This window comes from Petromyzon marinus, chromosome 2 (assembly GCF_048934315.1).
Source record: "Petromyzon marinus isolate PM22_M1 ecotype Great Lakes invasive population chromosome 2, UKy_Petmar_22M1.pri1.0, whole genome shotgun sequence".
In the NCBI taxonomy this organism is placed as follows: Eukaryota; Metazoa; Chordata; class Hyperoartia; order Petromyzontiformes; family Petromyzontidae; genus Petromyzon; species Petromyzon marinus.
In genome coordinates, this window is record NC_133668.1 from 21,652,617 (window position 1) to 21,670,692 (window position 18,076).

The following is an 18,076-nucleotide window of genomic DNA, read 5'->3' on the forward strand; positions in this document are numbered from 1 at the left end:
TGCATGTATGTTGAACTTCTTTGCACTGTGTGTAGCCAACCGTGCTAGGAGGTGTGGGAGAAGGACAACAAACTAAACACAAAAGGCATTTCGGAAGAAATTAGTTTCAATTTAGATTTAAAAGTGCATAGCTTCAGTGGCTCTCATACACTCAGATATGACTTTACTGATACAAAAGTACTAAAATATTGACCAGACATCGCAAACAAAACAAGCTGTGCTTCGTAAATTATTATGTATCAGCCAATGTTTTTAAATTAGAAGTATTATATATTCAATAAAAATAAATCATTGTGCAACATGTTTACCAGCAGCATGCAACGTATGTTTTTTTTTTCAAATGAGAGACTTGGGATAATTTTTGACCTTGCCTTACTTTTCTCTGAACTATAATTCCTGGAATTGACAACCTTCATATAATCTTCTGTCTCTGTCCTACGGGAGAGTTTCAAGTTTCTGGAGCAATGTGAGTTGAAAGACAGCTACAGGTAAAACAGTGAATACACAAACTTTTCAAGCGTGTGCTTGAATACGTTTTTTTATTATGATAAAGACGGTGAAATGAAACAGCTGTGAGCTGTTTGGAGCAATACATTATAACACCGTTTCCATTTACCAGCAGCGTTGTGCATGATGGATGATTTAGGAAAACACCGATTTCTACACCGGAATATCTTGGAAACAACACGCGACTATGCCAAGAGGCAAACACTTTATCACTACTATGCCATCAATTCAGACATTGCCAATAATTTTGGGAATTACATACAAATTTAGACCAACGTTTTACGAATATAGAAACAAACATAGGCCGAGGAAAGCAGGACGTTTAGAGTACCGTATATGATCATGCACACGTATGTCACACTTTTTTTTTTACAAAGGATCTATCCAACAATATTCACAAAAGTGTCGCAGAGTGCAATGTTCCCAAGCATTTTACTGAAATTAGAACGCTGTTGGCTAATCACTTTATTATCAGATTTCCAATGGGAGTTTAACGGCGTCATCACACTGTCATATGGAACCTGGAGCAACATTCCTCAAGTGCCTAATTATCATCATTAGATTAATTAATTTTGCTCTCAAATTACATTTCAACATGAACGGAATTAAATATTTGCCGTGCCACACCTCGGTCACTGATCTTGATCCTCTCACACGTGCAATGAAGGTCTCGAACGTTGGAAAAAAAAGTCAATGCATCCACGCATCTGTTGCTATTTCTGCATACGCCCGCAATTATAATCTCGTTGAATTGATCATAACATCCTTTCAAAATTGTTTTGTTTTAACCACCGTGCCAAATCTTTCATTAATACAGCAATTATACCGCCGCAGTGAAGTATAATCTGCGATATGACATCGCTTACCTTTGGCAAAAACAAAAATAGGTTATATCAAAGGCATCTCAATGCACACAAACGTAACCAAAGTTACATTCTATTATATACATGTTACGTATAAACAAGCGGGTAAGGACAAGTTCATTGTAACAGCTGTTGTTGATTTGGGTACACACAACTTTATTTCAGCTATTCTTATTTTTCAGAAGTACCCAAGCTCTTCTCCAGCATGCATTTCTATAAAATAAATGTACTTGACACGAACACAGCAATAATTCACGTGAAACATAGGGAGCAATTGCCATCACGAATTAAAGCTTGAACTTTTATTGTTTCACTTTTAGATTAATGAAACATCTGCCATGGGAATCGCAGTTCCTGTCTCTCTGGTCACTTGACTTTCTCTGTTGCCTTTTGCCATCTCCCCATCTCCCCAACTCCCACGAACGACGTAACTGGGCTATTGAATGTTACATTCGACACCCAAACAGCCGTTGTGATCTACGACAATGTGCAATGGCGCATTGTCACACACTGCAAAACCATGCCCACGAAGAGAAAACAACGTACAGTGAGGAAAACAAGTATTTGATCCCCTGCTGATTTTGTACGTTTGCCCACTGACAAAGAAATGATCAGTCTATAATTTTAATGGTAGGTTTATTTGAACAGTGAGAGACAGAATAACAACGAGAAAATCTAGAAAAAACGCATGTTAAAAATGTTATAAATTGATTTGCATTTTAATGAGGGAAATAAGTATTTGACCCCCTCTCAATCAGAAAGATTTCTGGCTCCCAGGTGTCTTTTATACAGGTAACGAGCTGAGATTAGGTGCACACTCTTAAAGGGAGTGCTCCTAATCTCAGCTTGTTACCTGTATAAAAGACACCTGTCCACAGAAGCAATCAATCAATCAGATTCCAAACTCTCCACCATGGCCAAGACCAAAGAGCTCTCCAAGGATGTCAGGGACAAGATTGTAGACCTACACAAGGCTGGAATGGGCTACAAGACCATTGCCAAGCAGCTTGGTGAGAAGGTGACAACAGTTGGTGCGATTATTCGCAAATGGAAGAAACACAAAAGAACTGTCAATCTCCCTTGGCATGGGGCTCCATGCAAGATCTCACCTCGTGGAGTTGCAATAATCATGAGAACGGTGAGGAATCAGCCCAGAACTACACGGGAGGATCTTGTCAATGATCTCAAGGCAGCTGGAACCATAGTCACCAATAAAACAATTGGTAACACACTATGCCGTGAAGGACTGAAATCCTGCAGCGCCCGCAAGGTCCCCCTGCTCAAGAAAGCACATATACATGCCTGTCTGAAATAAAAAAAAAAAATCTCCATAATGCCTCGCTATCATTTTTGATGGGTATCTATAATTGGATCATTCTCCGGTTACTTTAGTGCCGGGGGAATTATTATCGGGTGACCAGATGGGAGCCACGCGAGTAGGGGCCTGCGCTGGACACATGCTCCCCACCACTGATGGATGTTACTGAAGGTTGAGCTCAATATCTAATGTCAACATTCAAATGCATTGGACAACAAAACGCGTACTCTTTGGTTCTTATCGGGAAAAGTCACGTAGGTAAAAAAAAATGAAGTTAATCAAATCACGATGTTTCGGAAGCAACGCAAGCCTCCGTCATCAGGTGGGACAGTCACAGCAATACGTCATTTGCTGTAGTAGTAATTTGCTGTAGTCGTCCACTACACGCAAATGACTTCTTGCTGTGACTGTCCCACCTGATGACGGTGGCTTGTGTTGCTTCCGAAACGTCGTGATTTGATTAACTTTACTTTTTTTTACCAACGTGACTTTTCCCGAAAGAACCAAAGAGCATGGATCATTGCAGTCACGAAAACTTCAAATCTAGAACTAAACATGTCCAACGTTCTCCAGCACAGATGCCACATTTGATAACCCATTGTCTGCAATGGTTAACTTCTTTCGTGTGGACGCCGCTAAAATTAGATTCGTGCATTTTGAAGTTGAAGAAATTTGGTGGTGTAATGTCATATACTGTTTTACTTGTAATACAGATGTAAATACATGAGAGTATTAATAGTGTGAAGCTGGCTAAGGTGTATAAACACATTTAGATACAATATTAAGGTAGACTGTGTGAAGATTATCCAAAACACAATATCTGATGATCATGGCCCTTCTTTCTATTTCGCAAGTCATAGAAGCTATATACTGCAATCAAGAAATACATAATGATATACATGCTACACTGAATCACCTGGCTTATAATGAGACATAGCCGGATGCAGTGCTAATGCATGATGTTCATTTTTTTTCATATCCAATATCCTAACCCAGTAATGGACATGCGTATGCTCCCCTTGCCATGCCACTGAAGTAAATAACACAAGCAGCATTATAATTTGATACCTTTTAGAACTGTGATTACAGCGATACGGAGTGTGGTTGCATCCCTGTGGTATGGTTGGTTGTGGGTACTGATACAAAATCGTTAAATGCAATGGCCCAAAGCTCACAAGCAGTGCCGATGGTCGTGACTGCTAAAGCATATACACATAGAATGAGAATAAAATAATGAATTGATAAAATAAAATAACACAATAATATTCTCACTGTGAGAATATTATTGTGTTATTTTATTTCTCACTGTGAGAATATTATTGTGTTATTTTATTTTATCAATTCATTATTTTATTCTCATTCTACGTGACTTTACCGAAAGAACCAAAGAAGATGAATCATTGCAGTCACGAAAGCTTTAAATCGAAACATATACACATAGTCGAACAATTTTCAAAGTGTGGTTTCGCAAAACACAGTGGGTTGTACTTACGTTAATAAATAAAAAAAAATCTGGAACGATTCCTGTTTACCTTCCATAGCATAAAAGGAGAGCCTCGGATTGAGTTTGGTAATTGTTGGCTGGTTGAAATACATGTTTTTTCTGAAGCACGTATGTTGTATATTGCACGTGTTAACATTACGACAGTACAGTATGTTTTCCCTATTACTGTACTATCTCCAATTAAACCTGAATGTATGATCTAATAAATGTTTGCATCGATACTACGGACAATTACTCCGTGTACAATTAATGTGTTGTCATCTTAATTGCACCTATGGAATTCAGAGGGATAATACGCGGAAGCATATTTGTTTTCTGAAATCCATGAATCGTGACAAATAAGCGCCTATTGATGATTCTCTTTCCCCATATATAATGCAGCATTCAATTGTCATTTCATCCTCATCAGCCATGAAATAGGGAGAAAGCCCAGAGCCTCTTCACACATAACATTCACTATGAACCTTCACACACACACACACACGCCATTTGGAACTATTCAATTTCAGAAAAAAATAGCTGAGTATAAACAGCATTTTGGAATTTACATTTCTTAAAAAACGTTGATAATGTAAGTTGTTTTGCGTACAAATGTACATACAACGCGCGCATGCGAAAGCACGGATACAACGCCCAACACACGTTAAGCCGTTTTGTTTGCGTTTTCCAGCAGAAGCATAAAAAAATAGCAAATGAATGCGGCGATTGACATTTGTTCGTCGACATTTAAGGTAGCATCGTTGGGCCAGAATGCAGCGCAATAATGCGGACAAGACGGCGTGTCGAGCGTGCGACGCGGATGTCAGTAATGCAATGGGCTCTAGAGCCTCCAAGTGATCTCGCAGGTCGTGGCCACCCGATAAATGTTCAACCCTCATCATGCGGACACCCTTTCCCATTAACATGCACAGAGAACCACTCAAACGGCACAATTTCTGCAGTTCTCATTGATTGGTCATGTAATTGTTATTTTAAAAAAAAGATTGCCTGATCACTTAGTTTTTAGCTTTAAACTGACATATCACAAGAAACTTACGCCATTTTCCCATGCATTGTTGAAGAAGGGTAAATATACAAAACGATAATTTAGGATTTTTTAATTATTTTTCTAACTACAAAAACAGAGAAAAAATAGTTGACTTAATAGTAAGCAGATGTATTTGGCTGCATTAAGAGTGAGCAGACATTTACACAGATGTGTGTGGCGTTTTCTGGTTAACAATTAACATTCGGAGATCAAGGGCAACTATGCTAGTTCTGAGTAATTAATAAGCAATTACTGGGTTAATAACAGGTGAGGGTTAGGATGGGGGTTACATTTGTTTATTTATTTTATAATTCTTTGACAGTGACACTTGCCGTGGAGTTGAGACTTTAACCCCAAGCCTGGCAACTGTCTAAAATTGAAAGTTTGTATTCCCTAAATTTGTGGGAATTGTATTTACAAATGCATAGCACTGTTATCCCTTCTATGCAATGTGAATTCATTAACACGACTTAATGAGATATAGGGTATGTGCAGCCTAAGGGAACACTTGCATTTCACCTCATTTATCTCATAATCATCCTCACAGATTTACAACGAATATTTGCGTGAAGCTACATTGGCCATTATGTATCTAAAGGGTGTCATTTCGCACCTCCGATTAGCACAGCTGGCTACACAGGGTGCGAACGAAGTTCAACATACATTTGGGAGCATGAAAACAAAAAAACAAATAGGGAACAAGATATAATCTCAATGCAGGAGAGAAAGGTTACAGTAGATGATGAAACAGTGACGTATTAGGAACTTTTTTTTCTTTAACTATTTTTCTCTCCCTCTCTTTGAAACAGAGGCTGAGATTCGAGAATGTAGCAAACGAAATCGGTTTCAACCGCACTCAGAAGACAAAAGTTTCCTTCAAGCAAAGACGCGACGTTAAATGCACGCATCTCTGGTGATTGGCCTGGTGGCGGAGGGTAGGGGGGGGGGGGCAAAGCTTGACGTGATCACTGCAGGGCTGTGTAGGGGAGCAACCACACAATTGGGGGCATGAGTCCAGCTGTGGCCACACCACGCCCCGAAGGCTCTCGTCTTGGGTCGACAAATCTCGCCGACGATTTCCCCCCGAAGCCGTACGGCGCCGCTCCAGCCTCCACCCCACCTCCCTCCTTGGGTGCCACCTACGAGGCGGCCGGGAAAGCGGGACGGGGACGGGGAGGTGGGATCGGGACCGGAAACGAATGGCCTCCCCCAAAACCCCATCCTCACACGACAGACACGGCGCTGGCCTCGGCGCGGAGCGTGGCCACGACGTCGCTGCGCTGCAGGCGCCCCAGCGCGTCCAGCAGCAGCTCCTCGCTGGCTCCCTCGCGGGAAGACCACGCGGCGAGGAGCGCGTGCGCCGGTCGCTCGCCCTCGGACAGCGCCGCAATCTCGGCCTCGGCGTAGCCCAGCGCGGCCGCCAGAGCCTTCCAGTCGGTGGCATCGTCGGCGCCGGTGCCGGACGCCCCCAGGAGCAGCCTCTCCACCTCCTCCTGCTTGTGGGGGGGCAGCGCGTCGTACAGCCACTTCGTGCCTGCCGCCGCGTTGCCTGGCAGAGCCGAATGGGGCATGGTGGTAGAGGTCGTCAGCATGTCCCCACGCAGGCCACTGTGTAAAATGGCGAAGGTGCCGCCCTGTGATAGCTTCATCACGTCACTGCTGACAGAAGGGAGCTTTAGAGAGCCCCGCTATAGAGGATGTTGTTCCTATTCTTGCACTCTTGCCAGGCATTACATGATAGGGAATACATTATAAGGTGGCACTCGTTACACACAAAGTGCTTGCCACAAATGAACCACAACACCCTGCTGAACCCGTCAAGGAGCATGAACCATCACGAGAACTCCGCTCATCCTCGCAGTGGCTTTTGGCTGGCCATTGAGCGGCGATGGTCACCGCATCGCGTGCTTTCATGTGCACTTCTGCGGCCATCTGGAACGCTCTTCCGATATTAAATCAAGATTGAAAACTAATTTCTTAAGAGCTGCTTTCGGTGTTTAGTTTGTTGTCCATCCCCTGCACCTCTGATTAGCACGGTTGGCTACGTATGGTGCGGATGAAGTTCAACATACATCTTTGGAGGTACCCACACTGTACCCAATGGCCTGTAAAGTGGGGATCAACTAACTGCGGTTTACCCATTTATACTGCTGGGTGGACAGAGGAACGGGGATGTGAGATACGTGGACATTGTTCAATTACTGTGCCGGGATATTGAACCGACGACATTTAAATTGCAAGTCCATTGTGCGAAACGTCACACCACAGTAGCATCCCTAATGTTCAAAAGAGCAAGACTGAATCATGTTCTTGGTTCTTTCGGTAAAGTCCCTTCGAAGGGAAATAATAAAATAATACAAATTAAACAATTCTCACGACGTTTCGATTGCAACACAAGCAATCATCATCAGGTGTTTTCACCTGATGGTGCTGTGGTGTTTCACACCCGATGATGATTGCTTGTGTTGCCATCGAAACGTCGTGAGAATTTTATTGTTTTCTTTTTATTATTTTATTATTTCCCTTCTACGTGACTTTACCGAAAGAACCAAGAATATGAATCCCTGCAGTCACGAAAGCTTTAAATCGAAATTCAACACTGAATCGTTAGTAGCACATGGGAACTGATTATTGAGTACAAGCTCATGTTTAGTAAGTGCTAACACATGGTTGCTAAACACCAACGAATGCCTCTTTAGTCGGTGACCCTGCAAACAAAAGCCCCTTTTAGCCAACGTGCAAGTCAAATTAGCGTAATGTTTTAATGAGGTGCGTATCTTCGACTAACGTTTGTTATCGGCAGTGTCTGTTTTGACAAACGCTTACTCCACGCCATTTCCTGTTGACTCAATCATTTCCAGGTGCAACTGATTGCATCCCGATGTCCGATCGCTTCGAACGCACCGCGGACACGTGACAAACAATTCACACTTGCTTCAGCAAGCTCTCATGCAGAGAGCGTATTGCCACATATTAGATGCCAAATAGCTACGGGGAATTTTGTACAACACGAATACCCTTCGCGTAACTTCGTGCGATAACGAGCATAGCATTGCTGCAGTATCACAACAGATGGAAATGTAGCCTGAACTGATTAAATTGATAAACTGCATGAAGGCAAGGCATCGATCTGTTTGCACAGCACAATCCTGTGGAACATGCTGAACGCGACGCACAAAAGTGTGGAGACGTGATGTCACACACTGCCCGAGCAACCTGAAATGCGGTGCAGTGTTAAATTCGGTGATCTGAATGCATTATTCACACGCAGTATTAAAATGGGATAATTGCATCACCCGATTTAAGCAGATCAATGGATAAAACGACTCTAATCGCATATATCAAGCAACCGCTATTCCATACCTGCACAGGAATATAAAGCGTGTCTATTTTCTATTGGTTGCAAAGACTTTACAGTGCATTATTATCGAGCAGCATTCGTTTGAATTAAAACATTCTTGGCCGGTTTCAACCTTTTGGGTTTCATCAGAAGAAGCAGGCTTTTTAAACAAATACTGGCAGGGTTGCCAAATGGTATGAGCAAAATCACTCTGTCTGAGCCACTGGACCCTGGTCAACAAAAAATCAATACATCTGGAGATACAGAATGGAGATCCATTTATTTAGTTATTAATTTGCCCATAATGCTCCACAACATGATGGTGAGTTTATGTAATGTTCCAATCAAGGAGTGTTGTGGGTTTTTTAATGTCTGCTAAATACACATAGCACATAATTGACACATAAATATATATTTTAAAGCATAATAAACACACCTGTCCTTAATCACAACAGCTCACATCCGATGGATACGCGCAACTGAATGTGGATGGGATGAAGTGCGTCGAGCAATCGGACGAACTCCTGCTTCACCTGCTGCAGATTGAGGCTGCCGCTGCTCCTGTGCGTTCTGCACGTCGACAAACACACCGCTGTCTTGATGCTGCTTCTCCCCGTCGGCCGCCTGGCTGTACTCGCCGCGCGCTTTGCTGCCCTGAACGTTCTTGCAGCTGTGCCACCTGCCAAACAAACGCCGGTGGCAGTTCCAGAGGCAAACGGGTGCCCTCGTGGTGTGGCTGAAATTACCCAATGATCTTTTCTGATCCCAAAACTCAATGTTTGTGAACGTTTGCCCGAAATTCAGTTGCTATAGAGGGGGATTAAAATTAGTCTGAGAATGCTGCGGTGATATCCCTGACCAGATTTGCATCAACCAGTCTAAATGCAGGGTAGCTGAACGCCACTGGAGAATGCCATCAGGAGTTCGGGGAAGGGCATGTTTATACCACAGGCAGGTCCTAAGCCACCCATATATCTGCTCAGTAGTCCTCCCATAGCCCCTCCTAATGGAAGCCTATATCGGGGAAAGAAGTACATTACATTGGCTCCTTCAAAGAGCCCTTCATCCTTACTCCCTCGACCCTTCCCTATCCAAAATTCCTGGCATGGGCGACCGCACAGCTGTCAGACATTAGAGTTTGCAGATTGGTACCAGCCTTGCACCCCAACCGAGCCAGGTGAACTGCATTTATGTTGGGCCCTTTTAAAGCGTGTGGGAATTGAGTGTCAGCAAACCCATTCCAATTAGTTTTTTTCCTGACATACAATATTATTTTCTCTGTACGGATACCAAGTGTGTGCGAGTGCATCAAGAAGGAAACAAACGCACGTGATGCTTTCTCATGTGTTTCTGGGTTGTGTCTTGTGTTTTTCTCTCTTCATCCAAATCAAAATAGTTGAAAATCAAACTGAGTTATATATATGATTTACAAAGGTCCCATGACCATTACGAGGTTTTTTTTATTTATTCATTTATTTTATATTCTGTGATATTTCTAAAGGAAATACGATGGAAATTGAATTAATGTTGTTAAAATAAACCGTCATTTAATTATCAGCCAGCACAACTAGGAAGATTATGTGTCACTAACATTGCACCTCAGATGTGAAAACTGGTTAATTATTTGAATAGCTACGTAACTAAAGGAACGAACTCGTCAATGCAACGTTATTGCAATTGCGTTATAAGAGATTTATATTGGCCAGGGGACAATGTGGCTCAGTGGTAGATGTCATTAGAGGCAGACGGACGGACAAAGCTTATGCATGAACACTTTCAACCTGGATGGGAAATTGTTAAGAAAGGAAAGTGGGCTTGGGCAGGTAACTTTGCTAGATAGGATGATTGCCAATGGACAATGAACAAACCCAGTGATGGAATGGCAGGTGAGAGAGAGAGGATGACGATTAGAGACTGGTCTATGGAAGCGGACATCTCTGAGCTACCGCTGAAAATGTTTCAAATAACCTCTCATCGATACTCGGGGACAGCACCTTTTGCACGTGAACAATGAGATCCATTCATGTGTAGGAGCGAGATAGATTGTGGCATTGCAGGCATGCGACAGCGTGGGGAGGCTTTCATCCAATAGACAGATGATAAGATATGGGAAATCACTACCTGGGTGATTGATAAGGTCTTTGATCAGCTTTTAAAAAGTAAAGTTATCACATTAAATCTATGCAAAATCTTACAAAAGTGCCCCTCAAAATGGGTAATTAATTAATGTGGGCCGTCCATAAATGACGTCACACTGTTTTGGACGATTTTTGACCCCCCCCTCTTCGTCACACGGCGTCACAAAAAGTCAGACCCCCCCTCAAATATGATGTCACCAAGCTCTGCCCCCCCTCCCGCCCCCCAAATAAAACATGCTTCAAATCGCTTTAAACTATTGTCATTGTAGTGCGTATTTAATGTGGCGCTGCACTCTGATGTAGGAGAAAACATGTATTAAAAATATGTATTTAATTAAGTAGAACGTGTTGTCTATATTTATTTAAAGTTGCGCATTTTGATGTGACGTCACATTTCTCAAACCCCCCCCTCGTCACACATCGTCACAAATGTCTGCCCCCCCCCCCCCACCCCCTAGGTGCATGACGTCATTTATGGACTGCCCCCTTATCCTGAAAATTTCCCCACCCGTAATGTTACCCTAGGATTCGTGTGTCCCTGTATATGATTGTTTTTTGACGATTGCTGTGTGCGTTTTTACGTTGTGAGATGCATGGGACAAAGGTGACTCGGCTCAGAAAGGTGAAACATAGCACGTGCTACTACTGTGGAGCACGAACAACATAACTGCATCCAAGTATTGTCTTGCTGTTCTCATTAAAATTGCAGTGTCCGCTAACCAAGAAGGATCGCAGAATGCACTTCAGCATGCTGCAATTCTATTTTCTTAGAACATCTGCATTATGTTTGCTTTGGCAGAATGGCTGGCATGAAATTTCAACAAAAGATCTTTCATGAATGATATTTTTTCGTAAATAATAATAGGCAGTGCGTAAAGCACAAACACATGATGATGCCACCCACAGCAAGAGTTGCTCAAGTGCAATAAACTTGAAATAAACTGCTGGCCATTGCCAAATGCACACTTATGAAAACATTAAATCAAATTGCGTGCGAGTGATCTCACGCAATTATCTAACTGCATGCACATATGCATGTACACATGCGTGCAAGCACCGTGCACAATATAAAGATTAACACGTGTCTGTAGTAACCAGAGGATGCCCCACGCTCACAGGTTAACTTATTCCACTGCTACCACTTCACTGCCCATGCAAAGTGTGGGTGCATCGTGTTCATGACCTCAACACACGATCCACTAATCCTGCCTCCATTTCACCGGGCTGTGGGCGTGAGCCATCACGCCCCGCCACCATTGCCAGTGTCTCCCACCGAGGCACGGAGAAGAAGGCGCCGAACCTCACCTCTTAAAGACAACGTACGCCACCAGGCCCACCACGACAGCCGCCATGATGGAGCAGTAGACGGGGATGATGTCGCGGGAATGGTCACCCAGCGGCTCTTGGCTGTTTGACGGCGTTCCGTTTGTCCCATTGACTGCGTGACCACTCTCCTCGGAGCCTTCCTCCTGTTCCTTCTCCTCGTCCCCCTCCTCGTCCTCCTCGTCGTCATTGGCTTTGTCAGGAGGGTTCTCATCTGGGAATGGATTTTCTGAAATGGGGTCTTCGGGAAAGGGATCTTGCGGGAAGGGGTCTTGCGGGATGTAGTCGTGGTCACTTGGAAAAATATCTTGGCTGCTCGGCAGTGAATCGCCTTGCTCTGGATCTTTGTCTGAAGAATACACAGCATGGGTGTAGGGGTTATTTTATTATTATCATTAAATTACATGCGTATAAGTGCGAGCTTGCTTGTTGTTATTAATGAAGTAATGGGTGGGCCACAGAGGAGAAAGAGACCTGTGTTTCACATTTCACTTTGTTTATATGTTATTAGAGTAATGAAGTTTTGTTTGAAAATCCATATAAATAGATAACTAGCATAAGCTCTTAAGGCAGGCCTTCGTTTTTCCATTCAGGATATATTACCTCCAGACAAGTTGTCTGATGTTAACTATTGATGTAACATTACCGTGAACATGCCTATAGGTAATTAAATGTAAATTGTACAATTTCCACATTAAAGTTATTTAAAATATATAATCGCAGTTGTGCAAATTGCAGGTCCAAATCCAACTTACGTGGAGAAAACAAGTGTTACTTCGAAATAAGTTTCCAGTTTCGGGACAAACAGATCAAAGTACCCAAGATAATGAAATTGATCATGGGGGAAGGAACACATTTGACTTCGGTTCCACGTAAATACATAAATAAATAAAGAAAACCAACAACACTCGGCATCCAGTAAGCAAAAGAAAACAGACTGGTACGTTTTGCACCGCAGGAAGTCTGCGGTTGCGCCGTTGCGTGCGACACTGAGAGGAGACTGTGTAACTCTCTGGAATTCCTCAGCTGATGGGCTCTGGGATCAGCCGAGGGCTCAGTGACAGAGCACGCGGCAATAAATCGTGCGCAGCGCGAGAGTGACAGCTCCACTCGGCTGCAGCTTCCCGTTTTCACAGCTCATGGCAAAATCCACCGCTGTATATAACAACCTGTCAGATTGCATTCACGCAGGACTTCCCGCTGTCACAAGAATTCTGCAACCTGCCGCTATGGCTTACGCGCTATTTCAATGTTACCGTGGTAAAGCGTTCGCTGGAGAAGATTTACGTTGCAAAATGAACAGGATATGCTCATTGATTTATAAAAAAAAATATTTATATATACTCTGTAGATATGGGTAAAAAGGCAAAGGTGCAGGATTGCAATCGCTTGCTCAACGCACCTCCGACGAGCACTGTTGGCTGTGTATGGTGCGAAAGAAGTTCTACATTTAATTTATTTCAGCTTATTTATTTTGGTATAGCCCTGTGAGCCATTTCGGCTCTTGAATCGGGTGCAACCACAACAGACAAAAAAAACAAAAACCCGAGCAAGAAAACATCTTAAAGTGTTCTATGTGACTGTAGAAACAGAAAATCCATGAAAAAAAACAGCAAAAATATTCCTGAAAAAAAGCACCGTACACCAACAACGCTGTGTGCAAAAAATCCCAGTGGGATGCAAGTCAAACAACAACAACAACAACCACAAGAAAACTTAGATTAAGGCCATCAGTCTAACTCCGTACTACAACAAAACAAACATGTCCAAACCAAACAACGTTTTCCAAATCACCAAAAACTAAGGCCATAATTGCAACGTAACAGTGATCGCAGGGACTGTGTATGCATTCACCACTGCTTGCAGAAGGGCCTTCATGAGACGGAGCTATATAGCCCCTCTAGAGGGTGTTTTGCCAACTCGTCCACACTGGCAAGACATCTTGGAAGTGGTGCGAGTACCCACACTTTACCCCAACCACGTGCGACCTACCGGTCGACAAACTGGCGTACCCATTTATACTGCTGGGCGGACAGAGATTTAATAAAGTTTTCCCCATTGTTTCTGCTACTTCGCCAGCAGATCGAACGGGTGACCTCTGGATGGCAAGTCCAGTGTGCTAACCATTGCCCCACAGCATCATCCCATATATCTTAGTTTCTTTTGTAATATTATCAATTGGTCACACATCATTAAATGCATACTGATGGGATATTTAGTTAATATTACTTGAATTATTATATTGTGCTTTTTTTATTTCAGTTTAGTAATTTTCAACATTTTCAGCACTGTATTAAAATGTGGTATCACGTTATTAGTTTTCACTCTCATATTATTTATAGGAGGATAATTTGGCAAAATATAAATTACTTCTTGGATCAAAATGTTAAATTGGAACATATACTGATGTTACATCATGAATTATAAAACCCCATTGGTACAGTTTCTTAATAATTAACTGCATTACACTCGTATTAAATATTTCACGCATGTAATAAAAAATACGTAGAAAATACAAGGCAAATTCACAATCACCAACGCACTGATGCATTCACAATATAAACATGTAACATACTTGCTCAAGATAAACGTTTCTCCTATAATATAAATATCACGAAAATCTTGACTTAAAGCTTTCGTGACTTCAAGCCACGTAGCTAGAAAAAATAATAAAATCCAAATCACGACGTTTCGATCACAACACAAGCAATCGTCTTCAAGTGAAAAAGAGACGACAGCTTGTGTTGCCATAGAAACGTCGTGATTTTTATTGTATTCTTTTTTCTATCTACGTGGCTTTACCGAAAGTCCCAGAGAATATCACGAAAATAATGAAATTGACATCACCGTACGCTCATACTCGCGTGGAACTTAACTGTAGCATGGCCACACATACGACTTTAATTCATCTTTATACTGGGCCAGATTCACAATAGAACACACGTGTTCTGTGTTCGCAGTTTGTGTGCGAAGGTCATCTATGGGGGGTTCGATGTCAAAAAGTGTGCAAAGGCCCCACTGCAAAGCAGACTCTCCATCTTGGCAGGAAGAACTTCAACTTGAGCCTAAATTAAACACTCACCTCTAACCTCGTCTCTTCAGGACTCCACAACTCATGATTCATGGCCTGGCGCCAGCGGCAAAATTTAACTTAACCCCGTTGGGCAGTTGGATAACCCAGTGGGGTGATGCACTTTCTACTGAGGAGGCAAATTGCAAGCATTCGTCGAAATGGCTTCAATCTCCGCTCAATCATGCTGGCTGACAACATTAAGGAACACTGTCAAAGGCACAATGATGCCATTGGAAGTGTAAGGTCATTGTGTGACTAATGTTACGTCTGATATTTCAAAATCAACTGCATTGGCTGATTTGAAAATGAATAAATGTGTTCCTTTGGGGTTGAGCACATCCCTATGAAATGTCATGCATCTCAGTCACCCTGTTTACTAGACGTAAAGTTAAAGTTAAATGTGTAAATAATCTTACGAAAAGCAAAGTATTGCATAAGAGGTGGAGATCCGCTGATTAGAATATTGTCAAAATTGGAACAACCAAGAGAAATATGGGACAGATATCAAATTAAACATTTGCAAGACAGTCAATATCATTTGCATGATACAGATCATCATGCATCTGTACAAACGCATCTACTGGAAATCTGTAAATAACCTGCAGAGCTCATCGGATTGCTCCAGGATAAATAAAGATTCTGATTCTGAGACGGTCTGGTTTAACATTAACCAAGCACATATATAGATTTACTGTACATGTGTATGATTTCAATATTATAATGTAGAAGATAGGTATTTAAAAACATTAACATAATCTGTAAAATATGCTTTAGATGTAATGCTACTTTTACATCAGGAATGTCCATAAAAAGACAAACCATGAAGCATTTGTACAACAATGTACAGTGAATGACCTCATAAATATAAAAAAATCATATCCTAAATACACTGGCAGGCAAATGTCTTATCCAAAAAAATCAGGTTGTAAAATAAATGTCAAGTGCTGCGAAGGGAATTAATGGCTTTGAGATTTGGCAGCATTGTGATGTCATTGTGATGGTGATATCCGAGAAACATCTGCTTACAATGCACACAGCAGACATGTGGCGCTCACTAACAGATTTAAATTCTGGCAAATTGTTTATCATATTCAAATCAAACGTATAATATTTTGACCACCAAACACAAATCCAGCAGGGCAGTCTACAGGTTAAAAGGTACCTGCCCCCAACAAGCACACGTATAAAATTATCCTACAAAACAAGCAATTATAAGATCGCACTCATTCCACACCAAATGTTTGCCACAAATGAACCACAATACCTTGTCAAGGAGCATAAGCCATCACGCAAACTCCAGTCATCCACACAGCGGCTTTTGGCTAGCCACCGAACAAAGACGGTCACTACATTGAGCGCTTTCAGGCGCGCTTCTGCGGCCGTCTGGAATGCTCTTCCTTCCAATATTAGAAAGCCACTAGAGCTATGCACTTTTAAATCTAGATTGAAAACTCATTTCTTTCGACCTGCTTTTTGTGTCCTTCTCCCGCCCCTCCAATTAGCATGGTTGGCTACATACAGTGCGAAAGAGGTTCAACATACAGTGAGGGAAAAAAAGTATTTGATCCCCTGCTGATTTTGTACGTTTGCCCACTGACAAAGAAATGAACAGTCTATAATTTTAATGGTAGGTTTATTTGAACAGTGAGAGACAGAATAACAACAACAAAATCCAGAAAAACGCATGTCAAAAATGCTATGAATTGATTTGCACTTTAATGAGGGAAATAAGTATTTGACCCCTTTGCAAAACATGACTTAGTACTTGGTGGCAAACCCCTTGTTGGCAATCACAGAGGTCAGATGTTTGTTGTAGTTGGCCACCAGGTTTGCACACATCTCAGGAGTGATTTTGTCATGCTGGAATACCCATCCACGACCCATTTTCAATGCCCTGGCTGAGGGAAGGAGATTCTCACCCAAGATTTGACGGTACATGGCCCCGTCCATCGTCCCTTTGATGCGGTGAAGTTATCCTGTCCCCTTAGCAGAAAAACACCCCCAAAGCATAATGTTTCCACCTCCATGTTTGACGGTGGGGATGGTGTTGTTGGGGTCATAGGCAGCATTCCTCCTTCAAACACGGCGATTTGAGTTGATGCCAAAGAGCTCCATTTTGGTCTCATCTGACAACACTTTCACCCAGTTGTCCTCTGAATCATTCAGATGTTCATTGGCAAACTTCAGACGGGCATGTATATGTGCTTTCTTGAGCAGGGGGATCTTGTGGGCACTGCAGGATTTCAGTCCTTCACGGCATAGTGTGTTACCAATTGTTTTCTTGGTGACTATGGTCCCAGCTGCCTTGAGATAATTGACAAGATCCTCCCGTGTAGTTCTGGGCTGATTCCTCACCGTTCTCATGATCATTGCAACTCCACGAGGTGAGATCTTGCATGGAGCCCCAGGCCGAGGGAGATTGACAGTTCTTTTATGTTTCTTCCATGTGCGAATAATCGCACCAACTGTTGTCACCTTCTCACCAAGCTGCTTGGCAATGGTCTTGTAGCCCATTCCAGCCTTATGTAGGTCTACAATCTTGTCCCTGACATCCTTAGAGAGCTCTTTGGTCTTGGCCATGGTGGAGAGTTTGGAATCTGATTGATTGATTGCTTCTATGGACAGGTGTCTTTTATACAGGTAACAAGCTGAAATTAGGAGCACTCCCTTTCAGAGTGTGCTCCTAATCTCAGCTCGTTACCTGTATAAAAGACACCTGGGAGCCAGAAATCTTTCTGATTGAGAGGGGGTCAAATACTTATTTCCCTCATTAAAATGCAAATCAATTTATAACATTTTTGACATGCGTTTTTCTGGATGTTTTTGTTGTTATTCTGTCTCTCACTGTTCAAATCAACCTACCATTAAAATTATAGACTGATCATTTCTTTGTCAGTGGGCAAACGTACAAAATCAGCAGGGGATCAATACTTTTTTCCTTCACTGTACATACATACACCACTAGTTTCCGTTTGCAACAAAA

General features: G+C 42.3%; 1 protein-coding gene across 2 annotated transcripts in view; it reads right to left on the reverse strand.

Annotated features, from left to right (window-relative positions):
- Positions 1 to 520: 520 nt before the first annotated feature.
- LOC116945086 (tumor necrosis factor receptor superfamily member 16-like) overlaps positions 521 to 18,076 on the reverse strand; it is a 44,731-nt gene continuing 27,175 nt past the window's right edge. For both annotated transcript variants that reach the window (XM_032959195.2, XM_032959202.2), the window contains exons 4-6: positions 12,003 to 12,369; positions 9,093 to 9,238; positions 521 to 6,768 (exon numbers count right to left, since the gene is read on the reverse strand). In XM_032959195.2, coding sequence (XP_032815086.1) covers positions 6,443 to 6,768; positions 9,093 to 9,238; positions 12,003 to 12,369 — 839 coding nt within the window. In that variant the 3' untranslated portion in view covers positions 521 to 6,442. The remainder of the gene's footprint in view (positions 6,769 to 9,092; positions 9,239 to 12,002; positions 12,370 to 18,076) is intronic.